The sequence below is a fragment of the Antechinus flavipes genome, chromosome 1, assembly GCF_016432865.1.
Source record: "Antechinus flavipes isolate AdamAnt ecotype Samford, QLD, Australia chromosome 1, AdamAnt_v2, whole genome shotgun sequence".
Classification (NCBI taxonomy): domain Eukaryota; kingdom Metazoa; phylum Chordata; class Mammalia; order Dasyuromorphia; family Dasyuridae; genus Antechinus; species Antechinus flavipes.
Genome location: NC_067398.1, coordinates 192255399 through 192282699, shown reverse-complemented (window position 1 = coordinate 192282699; position 27301 = coordinate 192255399). Strand labels below are relative to the sequence as shown.

At 32.4% G+C, this 27301-nt stretch overlaps 1 protein-coding gene across 1 annotated transcript in view; it reads left to right on the top strand.

Annotated features, from left to right (window-relative positions):
• Positions 1–26750, top strand: part of LOC127560051 (solute carrier organic anion transporter family member 4C1-like) — an 88953-nt gene extending 62203 nt beyond the window's left edge. Inside the window, exons 7-13 of the mRNA XM_051994294.1 lie at positions 2267–2411; positions 2860–3055; positions 6249–6402; positions 18044–18225; positions 19465–19529; positions 22855–22992; positions 25908–26750. Coding sequence (XP_051850254.1) covers positions 2267–2411; positions 2860–3055; positions 6249–6402; positions 18044–18225; positions 19465–19529; positions 22855–22992; positions 25908–26068 — 1041 coding nt within the window. The 3' untranslated portion in view covers positions 26069–26750. The remainder of the gene's footprint in view (positions 1–2266; positions 2412–2859; positions 3056–6248; positions 6403–18043; positions 18226–19464; positions 19530–22854; positions 22993–25907) is intronic.
• Positions 26751–27301: the final 551 nt, after the last annotated feature.

Genomic DNA, 27301 nt, shown 5'->3' with positions numbered 1-27301 from the left:
CATTTCATAGCTTTTTAATTACAAGTTATATGCATGGGTAATTTTACAGCATTGACAATTGCTAAACCTTTTGTTCCAATTTTTCCCCTCCTTCCCCCACCCCCTCCTCTAGATGGCAGGATGACCAGTAGATGTTAAATATATTAGAGTATAAATTAGATACACAATTAGTATACCTGACCAAACTTTTATTTTGCTGTACAAAAAGAATCGGACTCTGAAATATTGTATAATTAGCCTGTGAAGGAAATCCAAAATGCAGGCAGGCAAAAATAGAGGGATTGGGTATTCTATGTAATGGTTCTTAGTCATCTCCCAGAGTTCTTTCACTGGGCGTAGCTGGTTCAGTTCATTACTGCTCCATTGGAACTGATTTGGTTCATCTCATTGCTAAGGATGGCCAGGTCCATCAGAATTGATCATCATATAATATTGTTGTTGAAATATATAAGGATCTCCTGGACCTGCTCATTTCACTCAGCATCAGTTCATGTAAGTCTCTCCAGGCATTTCTGAAATCCTCCTGCTGGTCATTTCTTACTGAACAATAATATTCCATAACATTCACATACCACAATTTATTCAGCCATTTTTCAATTGATGGGCATCTACTCAGTTTCCAGTTTCTGGCCACTACAAAGAGACCTGCCACATTCTTGCACATACAGATCCCTTTCCCTTGTTTAAGATCTCTTTGAGATATAAGCCCAGTAGAAGCACTGCTGTATTAAAGAGTATGCACCGTTTAATAGCTTTTTGAGCATAGTTCCAAATTGCTCTCCAGAAGGGCTGGATATATTCACAATTCCACCAACAATGTATTAGTGTCCTTGTTTTCCCACATCCCCTCCAACATTCTGCATTATCTTTCCCTGTCATTCTAATCAGTCTGACAGGTGTGTAGTGGTATTTCAGAGTTGTCTTAATTTGCATTTCTCTGATTAATAATGACTTGGTTGCTCATCATTTCTTTTTCTTTTTTTTTCTAAAATTATAACCTTTTATTTTTCAAAATACATGCAAAAGTAATTCTCAGCATTTACCCTTGCAAAATCTTTCAAATTTTTCTTCTTCCCTCCTTACTTACCCTCAACTCTAGATAGTGAGTAATCCAAGACAGATTAAACATGTACAATTCTTCTAAATATATTTCCAAATTTGTCGTGCTTTGCAAGAAAAATCAGATGAAAAGGGTAAAAATGAGGAAAAAAATTCTATTACATCTAGGTACTATAACTTATTCAGCCATTCTCTAACTGATGGGCATCTATTGAGTTGAGTCTTAAAAGAAGTTGTGGCAGAAGTGAGGAGAGAGAATATTCCAATTATGATTGGCAGCTGGTTTAAGTATATCAACTTGATTGATGAAATGAGAGAGAGCAAACTGAGGCAATAGAGGTTTATTGATTTGCTCAGGGTCACACAGCTAGGAAATGTCTGGGGCCAGACTTGAGCTTATCTTCCTGTCTAATGGCTCGGTGTTGTATCTGTTGTATCATCTGGAGGGTTCAAATCCATTGGAGGAAAAACCAAGACAGCAACAGGGTCATGAAAACCTAGAGATAAAAAAGGGTATCCTGGAGCAAAAAGTGATCAACAAGGACAAATGGGGGCACAGAGGTCAAGAAGGATGAGATTGAGAAAAGGAGATTTGGCAAATAAGAGATCATTGATAACTTTGGAAAGAATAGTTTCAACTGAATGCTGAAGTTGGAAGCCAGATTGTAGAGTGTTTAGAAGCAAGTAGGAGAAGAGGAGGCTTTCTCCAGAAATTTAACCAGAAAAGGGAGGAGAGATAGGGGAAGATCATTTGTGGAGGGAAATAGAATTAAGTGAGGTTTAAAAAAATTTTTTTTCAAAGAGAAAAAAGAGAATGGGGCAATCTCCTACAGTTGATGGCATGGAATTGCATTAAGGGTTCCATGTAGGGGCAGCTAGGTGGTATGGTGGATAGAGCACTGGGCCTGTAGTCAGAAAGACTCAGGAAGACCTGAGTTCACATGTGGCCTTAGATACTTCATTCTAAGCTCTGTGACCTGATGAGTCTTCAAGAAATTCAGTCTAGATCACTTGTATGAGTGCACAAAAAATTGGTTATTTGGTTGTATATATTTGTGTTTAAAGCAAGAGGATTAATCTTAATTTTCATGAATTTGTTAGCATATGCTTGTTTAGAACTGCCATTTTACAGTGCTACTTTTTAAAGGTTTCTGTTTATTGCAATGCTTTCTTTTATTACAGTCTAATTTTTACTTTTTTTCTTTAGATTTTGCTGAAAAATCCTGTATTTCTTTGTTTAGCTCTATCTACTAGTACAGAAGCTTTAATTACTACTGGCTTTGCTACATTTTTGCCTAAATTTATAGAAAATCAATTTGGATTGTCATCCAGCTTTGCAGCTACACTGGGAGGTACTGTTTCTTCCTTATTCTTTATTTACTTTTCTAAATAATGTCAGTGAGTTGATTTTTCTTTTTGTTATATAGGTGGTAGAACTTTTAAGTATATGAGTCTTGACACTTTATAGATTATACAGATTAAAGTCACGTACATAGCTTTTCTAGGACAAGAAGAGCCTACCATAAATAAAAGTGTCTGATCATTAGACGCTATATTTTTTAGGCCCACAATATATATGGAAAAATTATGTACTTTTATCTGAACTTTCATAACATAAACAGCAACAGCAGCAACATAAACTATTATACAGACTATGCATAAGTAAATTCCTATTCTTTGAATGCTTTGGCATATTAGGACATATTTTCAAATTGTTTTGATATTTCCCAGTTATTAGCATTAATTATTTAGTATATTAGTGTTTTCTTTTCTAACTATTGATATCATATTTATCTGCAGGAGTTGTTTTAATTCCAGGAGCAGCACTGGGGCAAATTTTGGGTGGTATCATTGTGTCTAAATTCAAAATGGCTTGCAAAAATATCATGAAGTTTTCACTGTTGATGGCAGCAATGGCCCTTCTATTGAGTTTTATATTTATTTTTGCTAAATGTGGAAATGAGCCATTTGCTGGTGTCTCTGAAGCATATAATGGGTAAGTATCATTTAATTTTTTTTGTTCATTTTGTTCCTCTCAAAAGAGGAGAAATCCTTTACAAGGAATTATTCTTAGAGAAAGTTGTTGTTAAATTCAAACTGTTCTATATCAATTTGCATTTCTCCCAATGTATCCTTTAGAAAGTTGGAGGTATTTTCTTATTTGACACTTCAAGAATTTATAATTACAACATGGTGATTCTCTCTTTGACAAAGGAGATCACATTTCCTTTAATATTTCTATGACAAAATTTTGATGATTAACTCTGCTCTGTTTTAGTTAGGCTAGAATTTCTTTTCACAGATTAATCTTTGCAATTGAATTATATTTGGGCAAGTGGATAATTACATTTACGTTACATAGCTTTTGAGAACCTACAGACCAAAGCCAACTCTATGACCTGCATAAGTCATTGAAGTATGGATTTTTCCTAGTTCTCTAACTGGAGAAGACTGGACAAATCACCACAGCAGGAAATCCAAACAAACAAACAAATAAATAAATAATTCTCCACTGGGTATGCTGAATACTGGCAAAGAGAGAAACTGAGATGAAGCAAGTCCTATTATATATACACTGATCGTTGATTCTCTTTTACCAGTTCATTTTTTAAAGTGGAATTGAATACTCTATGAGAATAATCTACTTGGCTTTTAGTTTTTAAAAACAGCTTAATCCCAGTCCTCTCCCAACATATTTTGTGACAGAATAAATTCAATAATCATTTTCTAATCTTCCTTCTCTTTGACCACTCCTTTCCTCTATTATTTAGCAATTGCCTAGCCTCCAATTCTACTTATATGGCATATCTCAAAATCTTTTCCTTCTCTCCATCCCTATGTCCATCACTCTACTTTAGGTTCCTTTACATTATTAGAATAACTTCTTAATTGATTTCTCTGACACCAACCTTCCAAACTGAGATTCTAGGACTAACTATATCAGTTAGGTCTAATTATATCAGTCCCTGACAATCATACAAAGTGACTCCAAATTGCCTGTATGATAAAATGTGACCTCATTTTTGGCTTCCAAAGTCACCACTTGACACTAGTTTGTCTTTCCAGGTTTATTGTGCATTCTCTAGTCCAGCCAGATTATGTCACTTTATGGATCCTGTAGATAGCATTCTATTTTCTAACTGCATGCTTAGAATGTATTCCCTCCTCCACGTCTTAGAATGACTAGGTGGCACTGAAATTGTTTATTTTGTCATTTTTATATTCATTATTACTTGTTTTATTAAAAACTATTATAATGATATCTTTAAAAGGTACTTCCCCATTTTTTACTAATTTTAAAAAATGACATGATGTTCATATTCTCTTCTCATCCATTTTTAGCTTATGTGATAGGTGATCTAAGATTTGGTCTTAATGTACTTTTTGCCAAACTGCTTTCCAGTGTTATCTGCAATTCTTGTTAAAGAGGGAGTCCTTTCCCAAATAAATTATGCTCTCATTTTTGTTTTTCCAAATGCCTTTTGTGGCTGGAGCCATACCTGATGTATAAGCTACTTTTTATTAAAGGATACTGAATTCATCCCTGAGACCTAATTGACTTAGTGAACAAAGGCTTGGACCAGGGACAGTCTTTTCTTAAGGCCAACTACCAAAACCCAAATGGATTTGTGATCTCATAAATTTGGGTGGCATCTTTGCCAACAAAGCATATCTCAACCCATCACTGACTAATCACCTTGTGTATCTTTTTTCTACATTTTCTGATTAGTTCATTAGAGAAGGTTCATTCAGAATCCTATTCATGTTCTTCCTCACAGATCCATTTGAGTAATAGAAATTGGTTATTTTTGTAGTGCATGATTTACGAATAAGCTAGATTATAAATTTGTTTAAGGTAGAGACCATTTCTTATTTTGACGTTCATTTGGAAGTATATTATGTGCTAGGTGTGTTGTAGATACTTAGTAAATAAAAAAAGTTTTTTATGAATTTGAGAAAATTCTAGTTATTAGTATATATCCTAATACACATTCACTTTTTAGTGCAACTTCTTTTTGTGCAGTAGACAAGTGTGTTAGTACCATAATAATTCATAGATAGATAGAAGTGAGCTATTTGCTGGCTTATCTGTTGGTGATGTCTTAAGTCTCCTCCAGCTTTAAATCTAAGCTGCTCCATTCGATTGTAAGCTCCTTGACTGGCAAGAGCTTTTGCCATTTTTTTTTTTAAATCCACATCATTTTATACAGTGCCTAGCACATATTAAGCACTTAATAAATATTAATTGGTTGATATCTTCAACCTTCATCACTTAACTTCTCATATCACTCTGAATTTCTCACATGGCTAGTGAGCCAGCTACTGAATTTTGTAGAAATGTTTCATTTTTCTTTCTGAAGCTTTTATGAATGGATATCTAAAACTTTTAGAAGAATCTATGTTATCTAGCTTGACTGTTACCACTTTGTGTAAATTATCTCGTTCTTAATCCTTCAAAGTAGTTGTTGTAATCAGCGTGTCCTTAGAAGTTAAGTGATTTGCCCATGGATGAAATTATTGAATTTAGATCTTTGACTTCAAGGCCAATAGTATTTCTAAAGCCTGTATGATAAATTATATTAATTGAATACAATTATGTTATAGTTTTAGTTTTTGAATTCCCTCCTATTCCTACTTTTTTTTTTCTCATCATTTTTCTTATTAAAAACTTTCTAAGCACTTCTGTATGGTAATGAATTAGATATACCGAAATCATTGGCTTCTTGATTTCAATAATGGCCTAGCCCACAAAAAAATACATTGAGCTGATATATTAGAAGATCAGATTAAACACTGATAGCTTTTCTCTGCTTTTCCCAGTAATATGTTATTTTACAACAAAGATTTGTCTTTATATAATTTGTGTGCCTAAAAATGTATAGCACATAAAAGATACTTGATAGATGTGTGTTGTTGTTTTATTAATAGACCCATCTAATGTCTAGGAATAGATTAGTTATATGATATAAAGCCTTTCATTATATGTACAAAATATCATTATCTGAGTAAAAGCATAAATATTGAGCTCCCTTTGATAAGATTCATGCCAGTTCATCCATTATTTAGCACGAAGTCCTGTAAGCCTGATTGTTAAATAATGAACCCATTGCTAGAATGAAAGATTAATTTTTAACTGTTCATTAGTTGTTATAAATAGACTCTTGGTTATATTAATTTGTTTCTTACAGGACAGGAATGTTGGGAAACTTGACGGCCCCTTGTAATGCTAACTGCAACTGCCTGGATTCATTTTACTATCCTGTCTGTGGAAGAGATGGTATCCAGTATTTTTCTCCCTGCATTGCTGGCTGCAAAAATTCAGTTCCCCAAAGTCGGCCAAAGGTAGCTTATTTTTATGACTTTATGTACAATAAGAGCTATTTAGGTATAGTATGTTAGGTTTTTTTTTTTTTTTTAATCATGACTATAAAATACTTTCCCAACTTCTGTCTACATTCTATTCATCTCGACTCCAGCTCATTTGTTGCTTCTTTTGTAATGCCTTTCCTGATGATTCCAGTTTAAAGTGAAGATGATATTGTGGTCATTCCATCAAATTCTAGGACATTTTAGAGGCTTCTGGAAGAGAGCCATTCTTCAGTTTACTATAATACTTTACTGTGTGTAGCAATCATCAATAAACAAAAACATTTCAGGTACAAAAAAAAAGAAGAAAGATCTAAGCTTTTAAATCAATTATTTATTTAATTATATTTGCTCATTTAGTAGTTTCTTTTCTTTCTTTTTTTTTTTTTCTGGCATAAAACTGGGACTTAAAATTTTTTCACATTTTTTTTCGTTTCCTGCAAAATTTTCTCTTTGATCTAGGGGTTTCAAAATTTGGTAATAATATTCCTGTATGTTTTCCACACAGGATCTCTTTGAGGTGATGATGGGTAGATTTTTTTCTATTGGATTATTTCGTGCATTATTGTGTCAAGGTTTTTACAACTTTCTGACAGTCTAATTATTCTTATATTTTCTTCATCTGTTCTCCAGTTCTGTCAATTTTGTTATGTTTCACATTTTGTTCTGTTTTCTCATTCTTTATAATCTCTTTTGTTATTTCTTGATCTTCCATAGCTTCACCCTTGCTCAATTCTAATTTTCAAAGAATTATTTTCATCTTTGAGACTCTGTACCTTTTTTTCTAGTTGGTTAACTTTCTTTTCATAATCTTCTTGTTTTTTCTTGGATGGTTTTTATTTTTATTTTATTTTTAGTTTTTCCTTAATGTTTCTCATTTGATTTTTAAATTCTTTTTAAATTCTATAAATTCTGTCTGGGCAGGCAGCCATTTCATATTACTCTTTGGGATAGAAGCCTTTTTTAAAAATTTTTATTTTTTATTAATTAAGTGTCCTTCTCTGAAGATGAACCCTGGTCTTCCCTGTTCCCATAACATGTTTCATAGTGGGATTTTTTTCTTCTTTGCCAGTTAATTTTTTTTTTTAATTTTAATTTTTAAAATTTTATTTTTTTTTATTATAGCTTTTTATTTTTAAAACATGCATGGTTAATTTTTCAACAGTGATCCTTTCAAAACCTTGTGTTATAAATTTTTACCTCCCTTCCCTCTTTAAAAAAATTTTTTTAAAGTAAAAAGTATTAGGGTAAGCATTTCTGATTGTGGGGTGGGGAATGGGGCCTCAAGCTTCCCTGCAGCCCTCCCCTATGATCAAGAACCCCAAACCAAGAGTTCCACCCCCCTGAAAATGCCCATAGCTAGCAGCTGCTCCTGCCCCCCTATCTCTGAATGCTCTTGAAAAGGCAGTGACTGCTCACAGGCCTGATTCCATTGCTCATGGGCAATTGGCTTTGAACAATTCTGTTTCCAACCTAGGGCGGTTTCCCATCTTTAGGGTAGTCCCCTGCTCCTGTAGGCTTACCATATTTGTGCCACACTTAATACAAACATCCATTTAGTTTTAATCCTACTTTCTTCAGGTCAGAACAGCTCAACTCAAGTGACCCACTAACTTCAGTATCCTCAAGGAGAAACATACTACCATGTCCCAGTTATAACTTGTTATAATTCAGAGAGGATTTTGTTCTTAAATCTCCTTAATTATCAGGGGAAATTTTTTTTTTTTAAGGAAAAAAAAAAAAAAGGAGGGCTGTATCTCAAAGAAAGAACAGCCTCTTTTGATTCAGAGAAAAATTGAAAAGATACTTGAGTTCCTCATTTTATGGGGAAAATTTATTATTTGGAGACAGAAATAATTTTCATGTTTTCAAGTTTCAGTGTCTTAAAGTGCAGCATGACTCCAGGATCCCTATCTAGAATATCCAATTAATTAAAGAAATTACTTTTAAAAATTATACTGTAGTTTGTCTAGAATTAGTGATCTTGAGTGGGTTATTTCAGTTATTTCATCAGATGACCATCATTGCTATGCATAACTTGAGTCCTGCTACCTCTGCCCCTTACTGGGGAAGGTTTTTAGTAAAGTAATGATTTATATCTTTAAATAAATGTAATATGCTTCTTTTAAAATTGGTAGCAAGAAAAAATACATGTAATCTCCTTGAAGTTGACTCTTGTATAGGGTCCTCTGGGTCAATAGCTCCTGACACTCTTTGTTGATGTCCAGAGTATAATTGAGGACTTTTGCATGCTTGTACACATGTGTATATGTAATTTTTTTTCCCATTTAGCTTGTGTACTTTTTGGGTTATTATCTTCCTTTTGATAGGTGATGGAGTACCTACTGATGTTTAAAATGATATCATGATCATAGCTTATTTACCCTAATAGAAAAGATTTAATGCTACCCTGCAAAGAATGTTCAAGATATATACCGATAACTATCCAGGTGTTTGGTATGATGAATTATCTTATCTGCTTTTTACATGTACCATGGAGTTGTCACTATTTGAAATCATGAATAGGAGGATGGTTAATGGTCCATTATGTTTAATTACAGAGTCCTAGAAGAGAGATGTTCATAGTTCCAAACCTTAGTACAGAACAACATATAAATCTAGAGAAAAACTGAATAAAATGTGTATTATAGTACAAGAGCATATAGTCAAAGCCTGAGAGACTCATAAATAACAATGAAATCTTTTGCATTTAAAGTAGGCATTAATGGAATGGAATTTCTACTTCCACAAAGAGATAAATATAAGTCCTCTGTGTGCATCTGGTCTTTCATTCTATTTATTCTCTCTTATTTTTCTATTTATCTATGTACAAATGTATTTTTTTTTGGGGGGGCAAGTTAAATGAAATGTTTAGAGTCTTCATTATCTTTTTTTTCAAAATAGTATATTTCTATGCTTAATATTGTATTCTTAATTACATATAAAAACAATTTTTAATATTTGTTTAAAATTTTAAGTTCCAAATATTCTTATTCTTTCCCCTCCGATCTCAGTGAGATGGCAAATAATTGATTGTAGGTTAAACATGTACAGTCCTGTTGTAGAAAAATGCAGATCAAAAAACTCCCAAATAAGAAAAAGAAAGTTTTTTAAAAAGTGGACTTTGCTCTGTATTCATACTCTATAACTTTTTTGGGGGGTAGATGGATAGCAGTTTTCTTATTTTTTCAATTGTATTTTAATTTTCCAATTACATGTGAAGATAGTTTTCAATATTCTTTTTTTGTTTGTTTTTGATAGCATTTGATTTTCCCAAATATATGTAAAGATACTTTTCAAAACTTTATTCTAAATTTTTCTCTCTCCCTTCCTTGCTTTCCTCATCCCCAAGACATCAAGCAATCTGATATAGGTTAGATATGTGCTATTCTTTGAAACAGATTTACATATTTGTCAACAAGATTCATTTTTGAAAGATTTTCAATTCCAAGTTTTTTCCCCTCCTTTCCAAGACAGCAAGTCTGATATTGGTTTTATACACACATACACACACACACACACACACACACACACACACACACACACACTCACACTCACACACACACAGTCATTTAAAACATATTTCCACATTTGTTATGTTGTGGGGCAAAAAATCAGAACACAAGAGAAAACCACTAGAAGGAAAAAACACACAGACAAAAAAGGTGAAAATAGTATGTTATTGTCTTTAGTCTTTGTATTTCTTTCCCTGTATGTGGATGGCATTTTCTATCCTAAGTCTATTGGAATTGTCTTGGATCACATATTGCTGAGAAGAGCTAATTCTATCCCAGTTGATCATCACATAATCTTATTGTTGTCATATACAATGATCTCCTGGTTCTGATCATTTCATTCAGCATCAGTACCTATAAGTTTCTCCAGGCCTCTCTAAAATCATTCTGCCGATTGTTTCTTTTTCTTTTTTCTTTTTGCTGAGGCAATTGGGGTTAAGTGGATTGTTTCCCATAGAACAATAATATTCTATAACATTAATATACCATAAAGTATTCAACCTTTCTCCAATTGATGGGCATCCACTCAGTTTCCAGTTTCTTGCTACTACAAAAGGGGCTGCCACAAACATATTTGTACATGTGAGTCCCTTTCCCTCCTATAAGATCTCTTTGGGACACAAGCCCAGTAGAGACAGTGCTTTTTAAGGAATTTTTCTCTTTACTGGATTTTTGTACATCCTTTTATCATTTGGTCTATTATGTTTTTTAGGAGTTTATTTTTTTCAGTATTTTTTTTTTTTTTTTTTTTTGTGCTTCCTTTGCTAAGCTCTTTTTCCCGCCATGATTTTCTTGTATCTTTCTCATTTCTTTCCCCATTTTTTCTTTTACTTCTTATCTGATTTTTAAAATCCTTTTGAAGGAGTTTCAGGAATTCTTTTTGTGTCTGAAACCAATTCACATTTTTCTGTGAGGCTTTCAATGTTTTAGTTTTGACTTTTTTTTGTCTTCTTTTGACTTTGTGTTTGAATCTTCCTTGTTACTATAGCAGCTTTCTATCGTCAGTTATTATTGTTATTTTTTTGTTGTATGCTCAGTTTTCCAGCCTCCTTTTGCACTTTTAGTTTTATGTTAATGTTGGGCTCTGCTACCTGTGTAGGGGAGAGAAGATTCAGGTTTTTTAAAACAGCTTTTTTCCCTTCAAAGCTAGATCTGGACATTTGTAAGTGTTTGGTTTTTCCAGGATGGTATGATTTAAGGAAAGATATGTTTACTACTTTCCTGGTCTGCTCTGGCCTGTGAGCAGCTACAAGCATTCTTTTCTGCTTTGGAATTGTGACCAGAGTTGCTCCTCTCACATGCTCTGTCCTGACTCCTAGTGTAGTCCTTCTGGGACTGAATTTCAGATCTGTGTATTGGCAATGCAACAGAGTCCTGCACCTTGTGCTAGCTAAGGGACCCTTTATATCTCCTCACAAGTTGTCTGACCTCCTTACCAGAGCTCTGAAAGTCACTGTTGCCAGTTCCTTGCTCTCTAGGGCAAAAAAAAAAGTCCTTACCATTTTTTTCTGACATCTTTGCTCTGTCCTGAGACTTCATTATCTTGAAAAAGACTTAAAAGAATATATATGTTTTAAAATGTTAGCAGGAGGAGACTTGTTCTGAATATCATAATATCATAATTGATATACCTTCTAGATTCATATAAATCTCTTCATTCAGATTTCAAGCTGGCATGAAATAATATTTGTAGATCATCTGATGCTTTAAAAAAAAAACCAACATGTTACTAAGAATGTAATGTTATTGTACTTGCGTAATGAAGAGGCTTTATCAATTTTTCACACCTTAGTCCCATGGATCACTTAAGTCTCAAGGGCAATTGCATTATTTTTTATGGAAAAGCTAGTGCTGATGATCAGTGATGATACCACATGGGTTCAGTTATTACAGTTCCCTTGTCTCTGCTTTTTCACAGATTGATGCAACTAGCAATAAGCCTATATTAAATATAGGTTATCCTCTTAGGTTATCAGGGAATTTTAAAAGAAAAACTAAAAAGGATGTATTTATTTTTTTTATTATAGCTTTTTATTTACAAGATAGATGCATGGGTAATTTTTCAGCATTGACAATTGCAAAGCCTTTTGTTCCAATTTTTCCCCTCCTTTCCTCTACCTGCTCCCCCAACTGGCAGGTAGACCAATACATGTTAAATATGTTAAAGTATATGCTAAATACAGTATATGTATACATAAGGGAAGGGTGTATTTGAAAGAAAGACTAGCCTATTTTGATAAAGGGAGAAAAGAAAATCCAAAAAATACTTTCTATTTTGTGGAGAAAATATTTGTTAACAGAAATCATTTTCATATTTTCATGTTTCATATTCTAAAGTGCAACATGCCCCAACAACTAAAAATCAATCAGCTTACCCATAGTGTCTAAGAAATTAAAGAAATTATTCTTTTGAAAATCATAGTATGGCTCTTCTGCCAGTGATGAGGACCCTTACATTACTAGTAGTTATATCAATACATGTTGTTTAGTCTTACTTAGTTCCTTGAACCAATTAATTCTTAGACAGTATTCTTTCCTTTTCTGAGAGAATTCCCTCCCCCCAAAAAAAACAACCCCCAAAACAAAAACTAGCTTCCTTATGCAGTAGAGACCTTTTCAGGTTTTTCTTCTTCCACATTCTATTCCTTTGTAGCAAGGTCTTTAATGTTTTTCTCTTTATAGGATACTTATATTACCTACAATGATAGAGCAATTATGATAGTTTAAGAACTTTTTTTGATGTGTTAAAAAATTGCTCGGTGCTTAAAAATTTATAGATAAACATATCTGAAATTAAGCTTAATAATATAGAGCCTAGCATTATCACCTTAGGATAGGTTCATCAAAGGTCTATTAAGAAACCTCAAAAAGGAGATTGTGGAGATTTTTAAGGAAAAAATGTTCCGGCCTTTTGTGTGATTATATGTACTTGCAACTGACACATACTTTTTCAGAAGCAAAGATAGTGTTGATTTAATTATTATTCCCAGAACTGGAGGCATAAAGGTGAGGGGGAAGAAGGGGAGGAAGTTTGTGTAGAGTAAAAGGTCAGATGGCAAGTTGGCTTGAATGAACTGTTGGATAGAAATGTGATGTGATTGGATTCTTGGTTATAGGTATAGTGGGTTGGATGAGGTTGGACTCAGTAATCTGCAGCAAACCTTGGGGGAAAAGGTGATCCTTGAACATTTGGAAGCCCAAGATATTCCTTAAAAATAGAGGTAAAGGCTCTCTATTTCTCATCATAAGAAGTACAGAGCTGAGAGGCTTTACCTAAGCAAGGGAAGAGGTGGTTAGATAGGTAAGAGGAGAACCAGAAGGAGTATCAGTTAAGTAGAGGAAGGATGAAGCATTAAGAAAATGCAATTTATGGAGAGAGGATCAAAAGTAGTTGGAAGGACAAATAGAAGAGAACTGATAAAAAGATGCAGATCCTTGAAATGTCATCTCTAAACTGTATAGTCTTATATTTTAAAAGTCCTATTGAAATTGAGAGTATAGGGATTTGACACCATTGAACCTCTGCAATTATCCTACAATTAGACCCAGAGGTAGATGATCCCATAGTGTATTATCAGTTCACCTTCAAGCCCATGATTTTTGGCTTTTATTTTAATTTTTAAAAAAATCTTCTTAAATCTTTTCTCCCTTCCTCTGCATTCCACCCCAATGCAACAATCAACCAACATTTATTAAGTGCCTATTATGTACCAGACACTGTGCTGAACACTGGACTCCAAAGGAAGAAAGCAAGTATTCATTCTATTCCTTATGGATGGGGATTTATAGCTTCAACTGACCTCAACCCAATCGGGCACTGAGCATAGAGTGTAGGAGGAAGTGTAGTCTTGGACTCAGGAGATGTGGGTCCCAGGGCTTCCTCTGATACTTGCACACTCCAGCTTCTCAGGGGCCCAAATAAAGCTTGTAAAGAAACTGTTGTCTACACACGGGGAGAGTGTTTTAAAAGGATTAAATTATAGGTTTCACAAAAAGATCTTGCTGAAGAGAGTGAGTCTATGATACAGGTATAGGGAAATAGAGATGCAGCTGAGTTAGTAACTCAGCTTTTAAGTGATTACAAGCCTAATGAGAGATGTTGTATATTTGTGTTTATGCCATCTCTTCAATTTAGGGAATTGCTCAGAATACTGTGCATTGTCAGAGGCTAGGTTCTTCTGGCATTGACACAGCTCTCTGACTGCTATACTGGGTGTCCTCTCTGCATGAAAAGCAAGTTTGGGATTCAATAAAATAGAATTAGATAAGATAGAATTCTTTAAGGGGGAAAAATCAATCCTATTGAATTGCATTTTGCAATAACAATTTTTAAATTTAAAAAGAGAAACACATCATTATTTGCTAGAAAAAGCCCAGACTCACAACATTTGAAGGATTAATAATATTTTTGTTTTATTGTTGCTATCAGTGTAAATGTGCTAATTATTTTTTTCAATGGATACTTTTAAAAAAATGAGATCTTAATTTGGCAATTTTTTTTCTTCCTTTTCAAAAATTCAGCTAGTCTAATAAAGAGAAGTTTAATCATGTAATTTTCTATCCTACTCTTTCTACTGTGGAATCCATTTCGGCAAACTAATTTTATGGTAGTTGTAGCAAATTGGAGGATGACCACTTTCTTCTGCTTTGGGAGAATTGTGAAGAAGAATTTAGTGTTTATCAAGTTTTTCCATTTAAAGTATAAACAAAATTGGATTTTCTCAATGTTATTTTATTTTTATCATTACACAATATTTTTCAATAATGAAGATTGATTATAACCACTTAGACACTTGGCTGGTTCTTATTGCATTAGTGCCAGCTGGAGTCAATGGTTGGATAAACACATTAGTAGTATTGCAATGTCTTTATTAAATGAACTCTGGCTTAACTTAAAACAAATACAAAAATCCTTTCCCTTTGAAGTAATGAAATCAGCACTTCTTTTTGATTTTCTGAAATGTTTTCTCACTTTAATGACATCTTTAATGTTTAAAAAGAATTGAGGCTGTGATGAGATTGTGATAGGTAGGTTAAAATTTTATAGCTGGGTTAAGTAAATTATTGGTCAAATATATTGCACTTTCCCCCGTTTTGTAATGAAATATGTAAATAGAACCCATTATTTGTATCCACAAGTCTCCCCTCTTTGCAATTTCTCTATTACTGTAAAGACCAGTACCATTTTCCCAGTTAGTTAGCTTTACAATCTTATTGTCATCCTTATCTCTTGACTTACATTTACTTCACCTTTATAACATATTTTAAATCTTGTCTTAAAAAATACACTTTGGGGCAGCTAGATAGTACTGGCCCTGATGTCAAGAGGATCTGAGTTCAAATCTGGCTACAGATACTTAAAACATACAAGCTGTGTGACACTAGGCAGGTTACTGACCTCCAATTGCCTTGCTAATGAAAAAAATAAGAATATTGCACACACCTCTAGGACATTGCACAATGATCATCTATGAATGACTTAATACTTCTCAGCAATAAAATGATCTAAAATAATTCCAAATGATATTTGATGTTATCCACATCCAGAGAAAGAGCTGATGGAGTCTGAATACAGATCAGAGCATATTATTTTTGCTTTCTTTCATGTATGCTTATGTGTGCATGTGTATTGCTTTTCATCTGTTTCTTTTTCTTTTTTTTTAACAGCACAACTAGATGTAAAAATATATTTAACATGGTTGCATATATTTATGTATATATATAATATATATGTATATATATATATATATATAATATATATGTATATATATAATATATATATATATATATGCTATATCAATTGTTTACCATTTAGAGAGAGAGAGGGAGGAGAAAAATTTGTAACTCAGTTTTTAAAAAATGACTGTTAAAAATTGTCTTTACATGTACTTGGAAAAAAGGTGAAATATTGTTAAAGAAAAGTAAATAATTTTATAGTAGGAAAAATAATTACAGCATCTGGCAACAAATTAACTGTATTTTATCCAATACATGATGAATGAGAATGAGAGACTGAGTATCATGACCCTGAGGTTGCAAGTCTGGATGAATGGGAGAATAATAATGTTCTTGATAATAATTTGGAAGATGTCAAGAGAACAGGTTTGAGGAATCAAGATATTGAGGTTTCTTTTGGTCCTGTTGAGTTTAAGATGCTTGGAAGATATCTAATTTGAGATGTCTTAAAGACAGTTTTAAATTGGTTTGGGAGAAAGGGTATAATTGGATATATAAGCCTAATAATCATCCATATAGAGATGATCATTGAACCTAAGGTACTAATGAGGTTAGTAAGATATAAAACAAAGAGGGGACAAGGACAGAGCTTGGGAGGATACCTATGGTTTTTGAGTATGATATATACAAAAAATCAACAAAAAATGCTTAAGAAGTAACAGATGCAAGTTTAAGTCATCACTTCTGATTGTGTAAGGTAATTTACCATGTATGTGAAGAGCTAACATTAGAATATGTCCATACACAAACCAAGTTCATGTACAAAAATAACCACTTTTGTAGTATGTTTGTAATGCTAAATGTATTCTTTGTATAATTTTCAGCAGTTTTCAATAATTAAAAAATCATGCAAAATTTCCCTTTAGAATTGGGATTAGATGGTGGATTAGATATTGGGATTTTTTTTCATATTGTAACAATATGACAGGACTGAAGGAAATATGCCATTTGAATTTCAGATATATAATAAAATATTTGTTTCATATATATTAAAAAGAAAAAGAAGTGGCAGATATAGGAAGAGAACTTGGAGAGAGTATGTCCTGTTAACCTACCAGGAGAAGAAAGTGATCAGCAATATCAGATTTTGTAAAAAGATGAAGACATGAGAAAAATTGAGAAAAAAATCATTAGATAAGACAATTAAGAAATCACTGGTAATTTTGGAAAAAACAATTTCACTTAAATGATAAGACAGAAATTCATAATGCTGAGCATTTGGAAGAAGGAAAGAGGAGTAGGAATACTTAATATACATGGCATTCTCAAAAAGTGGAGCAGAGAAAGGGAGCTAAAGCATAACAGTTAGTGGAGAATGATATATAATGAAGTTATTTTTTTTTTTTAAAGAGTGGGTATGCTTATAAGCAGATAATTATAAGACATTATATTCTCTCTACTTAATTTCTTCTCATTGAGCCCAATTTTCTAGTATATCAAGATCTTTGGGACCCCGCCTATCTTCTCCAGCATATTAGTTATCCCTCTTAATTTGTATTATATACAAATCTGCTAAACATATTATTTATCCTTTGCATTTACATCATTGATAAAAATGTTAAATAGCATTCCACCATTCTTTGAATCTGTCCATTCAATCATTTTCAAATCTTAGATTTTCTTGCAATTTATATATCCCATATTTTTCATGAGATTAGTGTGAAATCATTTTTCAAATACTTGGCTAAAATTTAGGTAATTCAGCAACAGGCCTGGAAGTTATAAGAGCTTATTTCAAATATGGGCTTCTTAGGTGTGTGTCCCTGGGCAAATCATTTAACCTCCATTTGACTTAATTTCCTCATCTATAAAATGGGTATAATATCACCTGCTTCCCAATGTGATTATAAGAATCAAATGAGAGAGTAATTGTAAAGCATTTAGCACAGTATCTGGACCACAATAAATTCTATAAAATGGTAATTACTACTACTACTACTACCACCACTACTACTATATTTATGGCATCTTCCTGACCTGCTAGTTTAGCTATTTAGCCAAAAAAATAATGTAAACCTGATCTATTGTTGAAGAAGCTATAATGCGTCTTTGTAATTCCCTCCCTTTTTTTGTTAGGTATCCACTTTCTCATAAATTTAATCATGTATTTTAGTGTTTTCACAGAAAAAAAAGTTCATATTTAGGTGGCAATTATTATTTTTTCTCTGAAAATTGGTATATTTTCCTTATACAATTTTAATATTGCCAATTTTCTAAATGAATGGTTTGGTATAAAGATGATCTTTCAAGTTTGTAAGTTAACTGGACTAATTTTAAAAAGATATTGCAATTATTTTTTTAAAAATATAAATTTTCAGTTATCTTTTCAAGTTTTGAAAAACTGTTTCTGTTTACGATATTCACAGGCATACTACAACTGTTCCTGTATTGGGAGGACAAAACAAATACCTTTTGCAGAAAACACTGAGGCTAAAGCTGGGAAGTGTGAAATCAGCTGTACAAATATGCCTATATTCCTTGGCTTTTTTTTTATTACTGTTATTTTTACTTTTATGGCTAGTACTCCAATTACTGTAGCTATTCTTCGGTATGTATTTTTTCTTATACTATACCACCCTGTATGAAATTTTTCCTGAAAGCTGAAGCCAAATTACTGTTATATATGTATAAGGAAATAGGTCAATTTGTGTTGGTTAAAATCAGAAGGGAGGAAAAACAATGTTGCCCCCATTGCATCCCTGCTTCACTACCACCCAGAACCAGGAAAAGCATGAGATGGTTAAGGTTCTTGTTGCTTTCATAGTCCTCAGTAAGGTTACCTACCAAGTCCAAACATTCCATTTAGCACTTCGGATCTGTACTGCCACCTCTTTTGGGGAAGTGAGGTGGGGGAGGAATGATACTTTTAGGAGAGTTATGATAGTAACTCCCTTCTTCCCTCCTTCCCTCCCTCCTTCCTTCCCTCCTTTCTTCTTTCCCTCTTTCCTTTCTTCCTTTCCTCCTTCCTTCCTTCCCTTCTCCCTTCCTTCTTTCTTTTCTTCCCTCCTTCCTTCTCTCCTTCCTTCCTTCTCTCCCTTCCTTCTTTCTTTTCTTCTCCCTTCTTTCTTTCCTTCCTTCTCTTCTCCCTTCTTTCTTTCCTTCCTTCTCTTCTCCCTTCCTTCTTTCTTTTCTTCCTTCCCTCCTTCTCTCCTTCCCTCCTTCCTTCCTTTTCTTCCTTCTCTTCCCTCTCTTCCCTCTCTTCCTCCTTCTCTCCCTTCCTTCAAACAACATTTGGTTTAGACTTTTGGATAAATTTTAGATTTCAGGAGCTTTTAAATCATGTTATATAATGATGACAATAGCTTTATAAAATTTGCGAATGTTTATGGAATGGAAAAAATTGGGGATATAAAATACTGAAAGTGAGCATTCAGCATTGTCTTAGGTAGAGTGTAAACAAACAGTTAATGTGTTTTTCTTTTTTTTGATGATCTCAACAGCTTTTAAGAAATCAACAGATTTGTTCTGGAAATAATGGGCCATGAAAATAAAATATAGCAATCTATCTGTAGGCTCTTCTAAAAATTGATTTTGTAAATTGAAATTATTAAAAATATGAACTAAAAAAGCACTAATTTCTTTTATAGAGTCAGATATGTCAAAATGGAAATCAATTCACAACTATTTTGTTCATTTTCACTTCTTTTAAACAATATTCAATTTGACATGACGAAAATGATTCATGAGTAAAAGTGATGTCGAATTTAAGGAATGATTTCTGTTTACAATTTATAATTCTCATTTAATAATGTTGTTATAAATATTTACCAATAACTATTACTTTTAGGTGTGTGAATAACCACCAACGCTCCCTAGCCCTTGGTGTACAGTTTGTTTTGGTCCGGTTATTCGGTATGCATATCATTAATTCTTTGGAAGATTACTAATGTGTTAAGTATATTAGTTTATAATTCTCTGAAATACCAAGGAAAAAATTCAACAAAGAAGCTATTAAGTAAAAATAAGTAATTTTGGTCCGGTTTTTTTTTTGGATTTTGATGGATTTTGGATGATGAATTCAAGAATTAATAATCTTTCAGAATAGAAAATATCAGAATATTAGAATAATTTTACCACTAATTAATTAATCTAAAGCTGGTCTAAAATAGTTCTGATAAATGTTCATATATGTGTACAAATTTATTAATTTTTTGTGATACAGTAAAAGGAAATGTATGAAAAATGTCTATGAATTAATTGAAGATGATGAAAAAAAGCCTTAAATGACATTTTCAAGCTATTTATATAAAATGTTAAGTATCCAAGAGTATCTATGGAGTATTTTAATTCATTTTCTAATAATCTTTTCCTTTATACAATGATACTTTAAATATGAGTTAATTGTGGGGTATGGAAAAGATAGTTGATTTTTCATTTTTAAAAAAAGAGTCATAGGGTGATAAAGCTTATAGAGAGCTCACCTTGAAGGCAGGAGAACTGGGTTCAAGACCTGAGTCTGACACCCATTGGCTAGGTAACCCTGAGCAAGTCAGTTATTCCTTTAGAGTTCTAGATAATGCTGAAAACCTCCAAAAGTTGCCGAGCAAGTGCTCTGAGGTAGTTTCCTTATCATTCCCCCCATACCTTCCCACTCCTATTTTGTCTGTATTTTAAATTAGCTGAAGTGTAGGATATACATGTAAAATGGACAAAAGAAAAAAAAAGAGAAAAACAGCACTAAAAGTTTTCTAGATGGTTTGTAAGGAGAGCTCTCATTATATGAAACTGGCTTAGATGACAGGACTCCAGCTCCAGGATATAAATACCTTACATTTTTTAAGATGCTAGTGGCCCCTGAAAGCTGCTCAAAGATTAGCAGTTGCATATGGTATATTGGCAAATAGCATCTGCACTAGTGTCAACAAAATATTTAGGAATTAAAAAAAATGATATTAATTTTTTTGAGGACTATTAACATTTTTTAAAAAAAAGTTTAAAAAGATATACAATACAGATTACAATATATTTGAATATTTCACATGAAAGAAACTCCAAATCCTAGTTATCTTTGTCTAATGTCTGATTTCCTTGCTGAATAACTTTTGAGACAGCCTCTATAACAAAAATAAAAACAAAAGAAAACGAAATAAATTGGCACTTAAAAAAGGTTGTGGAAAAATGAAAAGATGTAAAAACATTTGCAGTGTAATCTGTATAAAATTTACTAATCTTATTTGTTTTTAAAAATTACATTAATACTTAAAGACCACTTGGGTTAAAATTACATCATAGAAAATTGCATATCATTTGTAACATGACTGGTAGAAAACTGATCAGCTATGTGCAGACATTTCTTTCTTTTTTTTTTTTTTTTAATAGCTTTTTATTTACAAGATTGACAATTGCAAGACCTTTTGTTCCAACTTTTCCCCTCCTTCCTCCTCCCCCCCCCCATGCTTTCCCCCAGATGGCAGGTTGACTAATACATGTTAAATATGTTGAAGTATAAGTTAAATACAATATATGTATACATGTTCAAACAGTTATTTTGCTGTGAAGGAAATTAAAAAATGCAGGCAGACAAAAATATAGGGATTGAGAATTTTATGTAGTGGTTTGTAGTTATCTCCCAGAGTTCTTTTGCTGGGTGTAGCTGGTTCAGTTCATTACTGCTCCATTGGAACTGATTTGTTTCATCTCATTGCTGAAGATGGCCAGGTCCATCAGAATTGATCATCATATAGTATTGTTGTTGAAGTGTATAATAATCTCCTGGTCCTGCTCATTTCACTCAGCATCAGTTCATGTAAGTCTCTCCAGGCCTTTCTGAAATCCTCCTGCTGGTCATTTCTTACAGAACAATAATATTCCATAACATTCATATATCACAACTTATTCAGCCATTCTCCAATTGATGGGCATCTACTCAGTTTCCAGTTTCTGGCCACCACAAAGAGACCTGTCACAAACATTCTTTGTGCAGACATTTCTAAATGAAGATTCTAGTTAGATATATGCCTTTAAATAGTGTTTAGCTAATGAAAATAGTAAATGCACTTCTGGCCCCAATTCTTTTGTACAGAACAGCATTCCTGAATTCAGGTCACAGGATAAAAACAAAGACATCCCTAGAGCAAAGGAAGCAGCAGCACTTTGAGTTCAAGGTCATCAATACCTTCTCAGGACAGATTTCCTCATCATAATCTGTGGCAAAGCCTTTGCATCTCTAAAACAAATTAGATGATAACTACCTAATTAAAACATTCTTGAGGTGATAATTTTTTAAAAACTTTCTTCAGGCTAGGCATAGGAAAAATAAGATATAGAATTATTGAAACTATGTCTCTAATGGTATATCGCTTCCTTTAAAAAAAAGGTATTAGTAGCTTTTTGTTCTTCAAAATATATGCTAAGATAGTTTTCAACATCCACCCTTGCAAAACTTGTGTTCCAAATTTTTCTCCCTCTCTTTCCTTCCCCTAGACAGCAAGTAACCCAATATAGATTATATATGTGCAATTCTTCTATTTCTATATGATATATAGCTTTTAAAGAAAAAAAGGGAAGGGAAGAAAATCATATAGGATCAGTTTCTTAAGAATGATGTTAATTTTAAATATTAATTTGTTTAATTGGAAAGCGAATTTAAAATAACTTGACACTCTTACTGATGAAAATAACTTCCTATTTATATAGTTTACTGACCTTAACTCAGAGAAGCAATTTTTTTTGGTTATGGTATTTTTGTTCAATTGAATTTTTAAAAAATTAACTATTGTTAATTTAGTTGGGCCCCTTTCAAGCTGCAGGTCAATTAAGAAGTAGTTTATTAATTATTAAGTTGTCACCAAATGTGAATCTTTGTCATAGGGGCTGGGATAGTTACAAAGAAAATAGTTTCTACTTTTTTGTAGTTTGTACTCTATTGTGTAAGATAGAAAATGAATATGCAATATCTAATACATGGAAAAGAGTGTAAGACTGATAAATTGTTCTTTGTAAGGATGGAAAAAACAAAAGATAATTTTCAATTGGGGAATCAAAGATAATATCATTTGAAATAGACTTGAAAGAATAAAATATTTCAAGATGAAGAAATTAGAAGTCACTATGTGACAGTACTGGTTGGTGCATTGTGTAAAATGTACATAATTAATATGTTATATACATATAAATAAAAATATTAATTACTACTTTTATATTATCCCTATTCTTCATATACAATTATCATATATAGGTACAATTCCTGGACCAATTATATTTGGCTTTGCAATAGACAGTTCTTGTACTCTTTGGGACATTAACCAATGTGGAATTAGAGGAGCTTGCTGGATATATGACAACATCAAAATGGCCTTCATGCTGGTAGGAATAAGTAAGTAATGATATCTTTGAACAGAAAGTAAATTGATTTGTTTGTGGTAATTATGAATGAGCAATTTTCAATGTGGTGTTTTTTATAGTAACAATAGAGCATCCATATGTTTTAATATAAAGTGTCATCGGGTGCGGATTACTGCCAGAGTTCTATTTTGTATTTAATAGACACAGAAAGAACATACTGCTAACTGAGTAGTAGAGATTCTATTAAGATATTTGTGCCAGTGAAGATTTAAGGAATATCTTAACGTGTGGAGGAGTATAAAAATAAGGATAAAATAAGAAGAATTTTATTTGATGAACTGTAACGCCCTCATTAAAATATCAGAAAAGAGTCAAGATATAATTGTGTAAAAGAACTGTCAATGAACCCTGCACTAAAAAGATAAGTTTGATACCAACTAAATAGGGAAACTCTGTAATGTTATTGATGCCTATTGAACAATTTTGAATAGTATATTGTTTCAAATTTAATAGAATGATATTATATGAAATCATTATCTGTACTTACTCATTTGATTATATTAGAGATCACAGACTGTCTCCACAAACCAAACGTTACATATTATTTATATTTCCTATAAGATAGTAACATAATTGAAGAAGTCAAAGTTGAGTAGAAGAGTGAAGAGGGGATAGGGGATAGGGGATAGTTATTCTTTCCTCCAGCATTAGGATTTTAATTAAATTACACTCTTTCAGAAAAATAAAAATATAGTAACTTGGTTTAGTGTTTCCCTAATTCTATTTTCTCTGTGTTGTTTTTTTTTCATTTCTACTTTTAATCTTTTTATATACATCATACAGTTGCCACATTAGGTTATAGAAATAGTTTGTAACAGGTAAGATTAGCAATAAACTTAGAAATGTAAAGTTATTGTTAAAATTAAAAAATGAACGATCTCTAGAAAACCATTATGTTGTAAAAGATGAAATTACTCATTTTTTAATATGAGGTTTTATGCTTAAAGTGACAAAAATGTGATGATGTAGAAAACAAGTTATTGCTGAAACTATCTGTTCTGTCATATTGTTCATACAGTATCTGTTGTATACACACTATGTGGCTAACACATTTATTTTTAATTTTGGGCCTATTATGTACAAGGAATTATATTAAGTAAATGTAATACATGGGCAAAAAAAAGTAATCCCATCCTTCCAAGAAGTGATATTCTAGGGGACATTAGGGAAGAGATATTATATCTAAAAGTTAAGTACAGATATATGCAGTGGAAGCATATTAAAAACCTCCTTTTTTAGTTTCTTTAGAAATATTAAATTGTAATATTTCTCTGGTCTAAAAAATAACCCTCCCAGACTTTTGTTTGAAAGTGGGTTAAGTGGAGGATGAAAGGCTGGTCTTAGAGAAATGCATTAAGGATGAGAACCTGTTGTTAAGAATATCGTCTTAAGTAATTAGGCAATAGATCTATCTAAGGGCTGTCTCTTCTTTTACTTTCTTTGATGGGAATGTGACCTACTCCTTCTCCTTTGAGAACATTGAGAAATTCATCATAGAGAAGAGTTTTCTTTGTTTACTCTAAGAGAACACAGGAAGAAATTGTCAGTTATGTAATGCTATAGTAAATATCATTTTGAAAAGTTAATTCAAAACTGTATTTTTATATGCGGTGATTTTTGTTGTTTGAATCCTAAAAATATTACTTCAAATTTTATTGAGATAGAAAGTCATATGTTGGAAAGCATGGAGAATTGCCATTTTGGATCTCTCTCTGTTTTTGTTTTATCTGTCTCAGCCAGAGATAGGTAGAATATTAGATGAATGCTAAATTAAATAAAATTGTTTCTGTGAGACTTGTCCCTAAGTATTACTTTTACCCCATCTTTCAAAATATGAAGTTACATGAAGTAATTTCAAGTGGAAAAAAATGGGGAATCAGAAAAAGCCTTATGTTCTTTGAAAGAAGCTAATGGATTTATGAATCTCAGGTGAAAAAGTAGGGTATTCAAAATATGGGGAATTGTTTGTGTTCATAGAAAATTTGTAGGGGAATTTGACTAGAATGGAGAATAAAAGAAGAAAAATAAAAGCTTAGAAAAAAAGGTTGGGAACTAGATTGTTAAAATTTTTAAGTCTTGGGCTGAGTACTTTGTATTTTATCTTACACAAATAAAGGGATGTCAATGTGGTTATGTTGGGGGATATGATATTATGGTGAGATCTTATCTTTAGGAATTTCATTTTAATACTTCTATGGAACTTAATGCCTTAATTTCCCAATTCCGAAGTGGAAGCTTAGATGTTGAATTTGATATATTTATGTAGGAATTTTATCCCACCAATTGTGATAAAATCACAAATCTTTAAAAAAAAGTTGATATCAATAGAAATGCCAGTGTTTGTATTTTATGTAAAGCTTTACCTTTTTATATTTGCACATGTAGCAAAGTACTTAATTAGCTAGACATGGACCCAAACAATATTTCCTGTTTTTTCCATGAAAACATTACTTGTATATATGTATGTATATAATGTGTGTGTGTGTGTGTGTGTGTGCGCGCACATATGCAAACACATTTGTACAATAGGAAATAATTGTGATAATTTATTCTACCACTAATTCAGATGGCATTGGAGGTCAAGTTCATTTAGTTGTATTGGGCAAAATTTGAGAACTAGGCCAGTTATGATATTTGTAAAGTGCTTAAAGGTAAAGTGCCTGGTGCATAGTAGATACTTAATAAATGTGCATTCCATTCTTTATTAGAATTTGCAAATGTTGATATTCCTATCATTTTTGATGCATACAATATATTTCACTGCATTTAACTCAACAAAGGAGAAAAATAACTTTTTAACTATTAAGATCCCTGATTATTTACAATGATTACACTTTTGTTCTAAGTTACTGAAATCTATGGTTTTATTTTTGTGTTTATTTTCAGGTGTTGGTTGTAAAGCACTAACAATCCTCTTCAATGGTCTTGCAATCTTCTTGTATAAACCTCCTCCTTCTGGCATAAATGTCACATTCGAGAGTGATAATGTAGTTGTGGCTTCTGTCCCAGTAGAATCTGATCACAGCAAAACAAGGCATGATGGATAAAAGAGACAAGAAGAGAATGTTCAACAGTGAAATGACAATATTTTTTAAGAACTGTAAATTGCCATTGCAGCATTATCCACACCAAATGGAAAAATCACACTTTTGATGTGGTGAAGATTTAATAACTGAATTCAAATTTTCAGGTGTTAATGAATGTTTACTTTTGCAGCTTCAAAAGTAAGAAAGCAGAAAATGTGTTTTTAAGTTTCACTGAAAGACTCCAAGACCTAGAATATAAAATTTGTATATTCATTTTTCATTTCCAAGTACCTGAAATTCCAAACTAAACAAAAAAACAAAGAAAATATGCCTATAAACTAAATTCCAGACTAAACGTTATTATAACAAAGATAATTGATACTGTTAGCAGTGGACTAGTGAAATATCAGTCCATTTTATAAGGGCTTTGTACATTTTACTTTCTCTCCTAAATTAAAGTCAAAACTATGATTATTGTGTACAAACTCCATAGTTAAGGTGTAGAGCCAACCTCAATACCTTTTATGGAGCCTATTGACTGAGAATTATGTGTACAATAATACTACTGATTAATAATTTTTATTATCTGACTATCCCTACTACTTTTTGCTTTTTATTAAACAATAATGTACAGCAGTGGTGTCAAAACAAATAGAAATGGATCCCTGTGGGGCATATCTTGATTTAAAGAGCCACAAATTAACATCTATCTTGTATTGTATTATATTTTAATTTATTTTATGAAAACATTTCCCAATTACATTTTAATCGAGTTTCAGCCACACTTTAAGAAGCCTACAAAGCGAGTTTGACATCTCTGATGTTCAGTATTCTTATTAAAAGTTAGTGGAGAGTTTCTAGAAGCAAACATTATTGGCCATGGAACTATGGCGTGTAGCAATTAGTCATATGCTGGAATTAGGGAATTAGCAGTGTTGATAGTTTGCAACCAGGCTATCTTAAAGTCCACCAATGATTTTGGATTCCAGAAGAGAGCACAGATCAAATGAACCAAGAGTCAAACATCCAGACAGAATAGCTCAAATTAAGGTATATGGAGATGCTAGAGAGCAGTTAACAAAAGGTATGGAACCATTAAAGCAAACTACAGTCAGGTCATATATAACTGTTTGAAGACCAGAAAACAGTGGAGGATGAAAGAGAGAGGAAAATTCAAAGAGCATGGATACCGAGCAGGATGTAGATTTATAGGACCCAAAGTGCCAGTACAAGGGAAGCTGGAAAATATAGAGG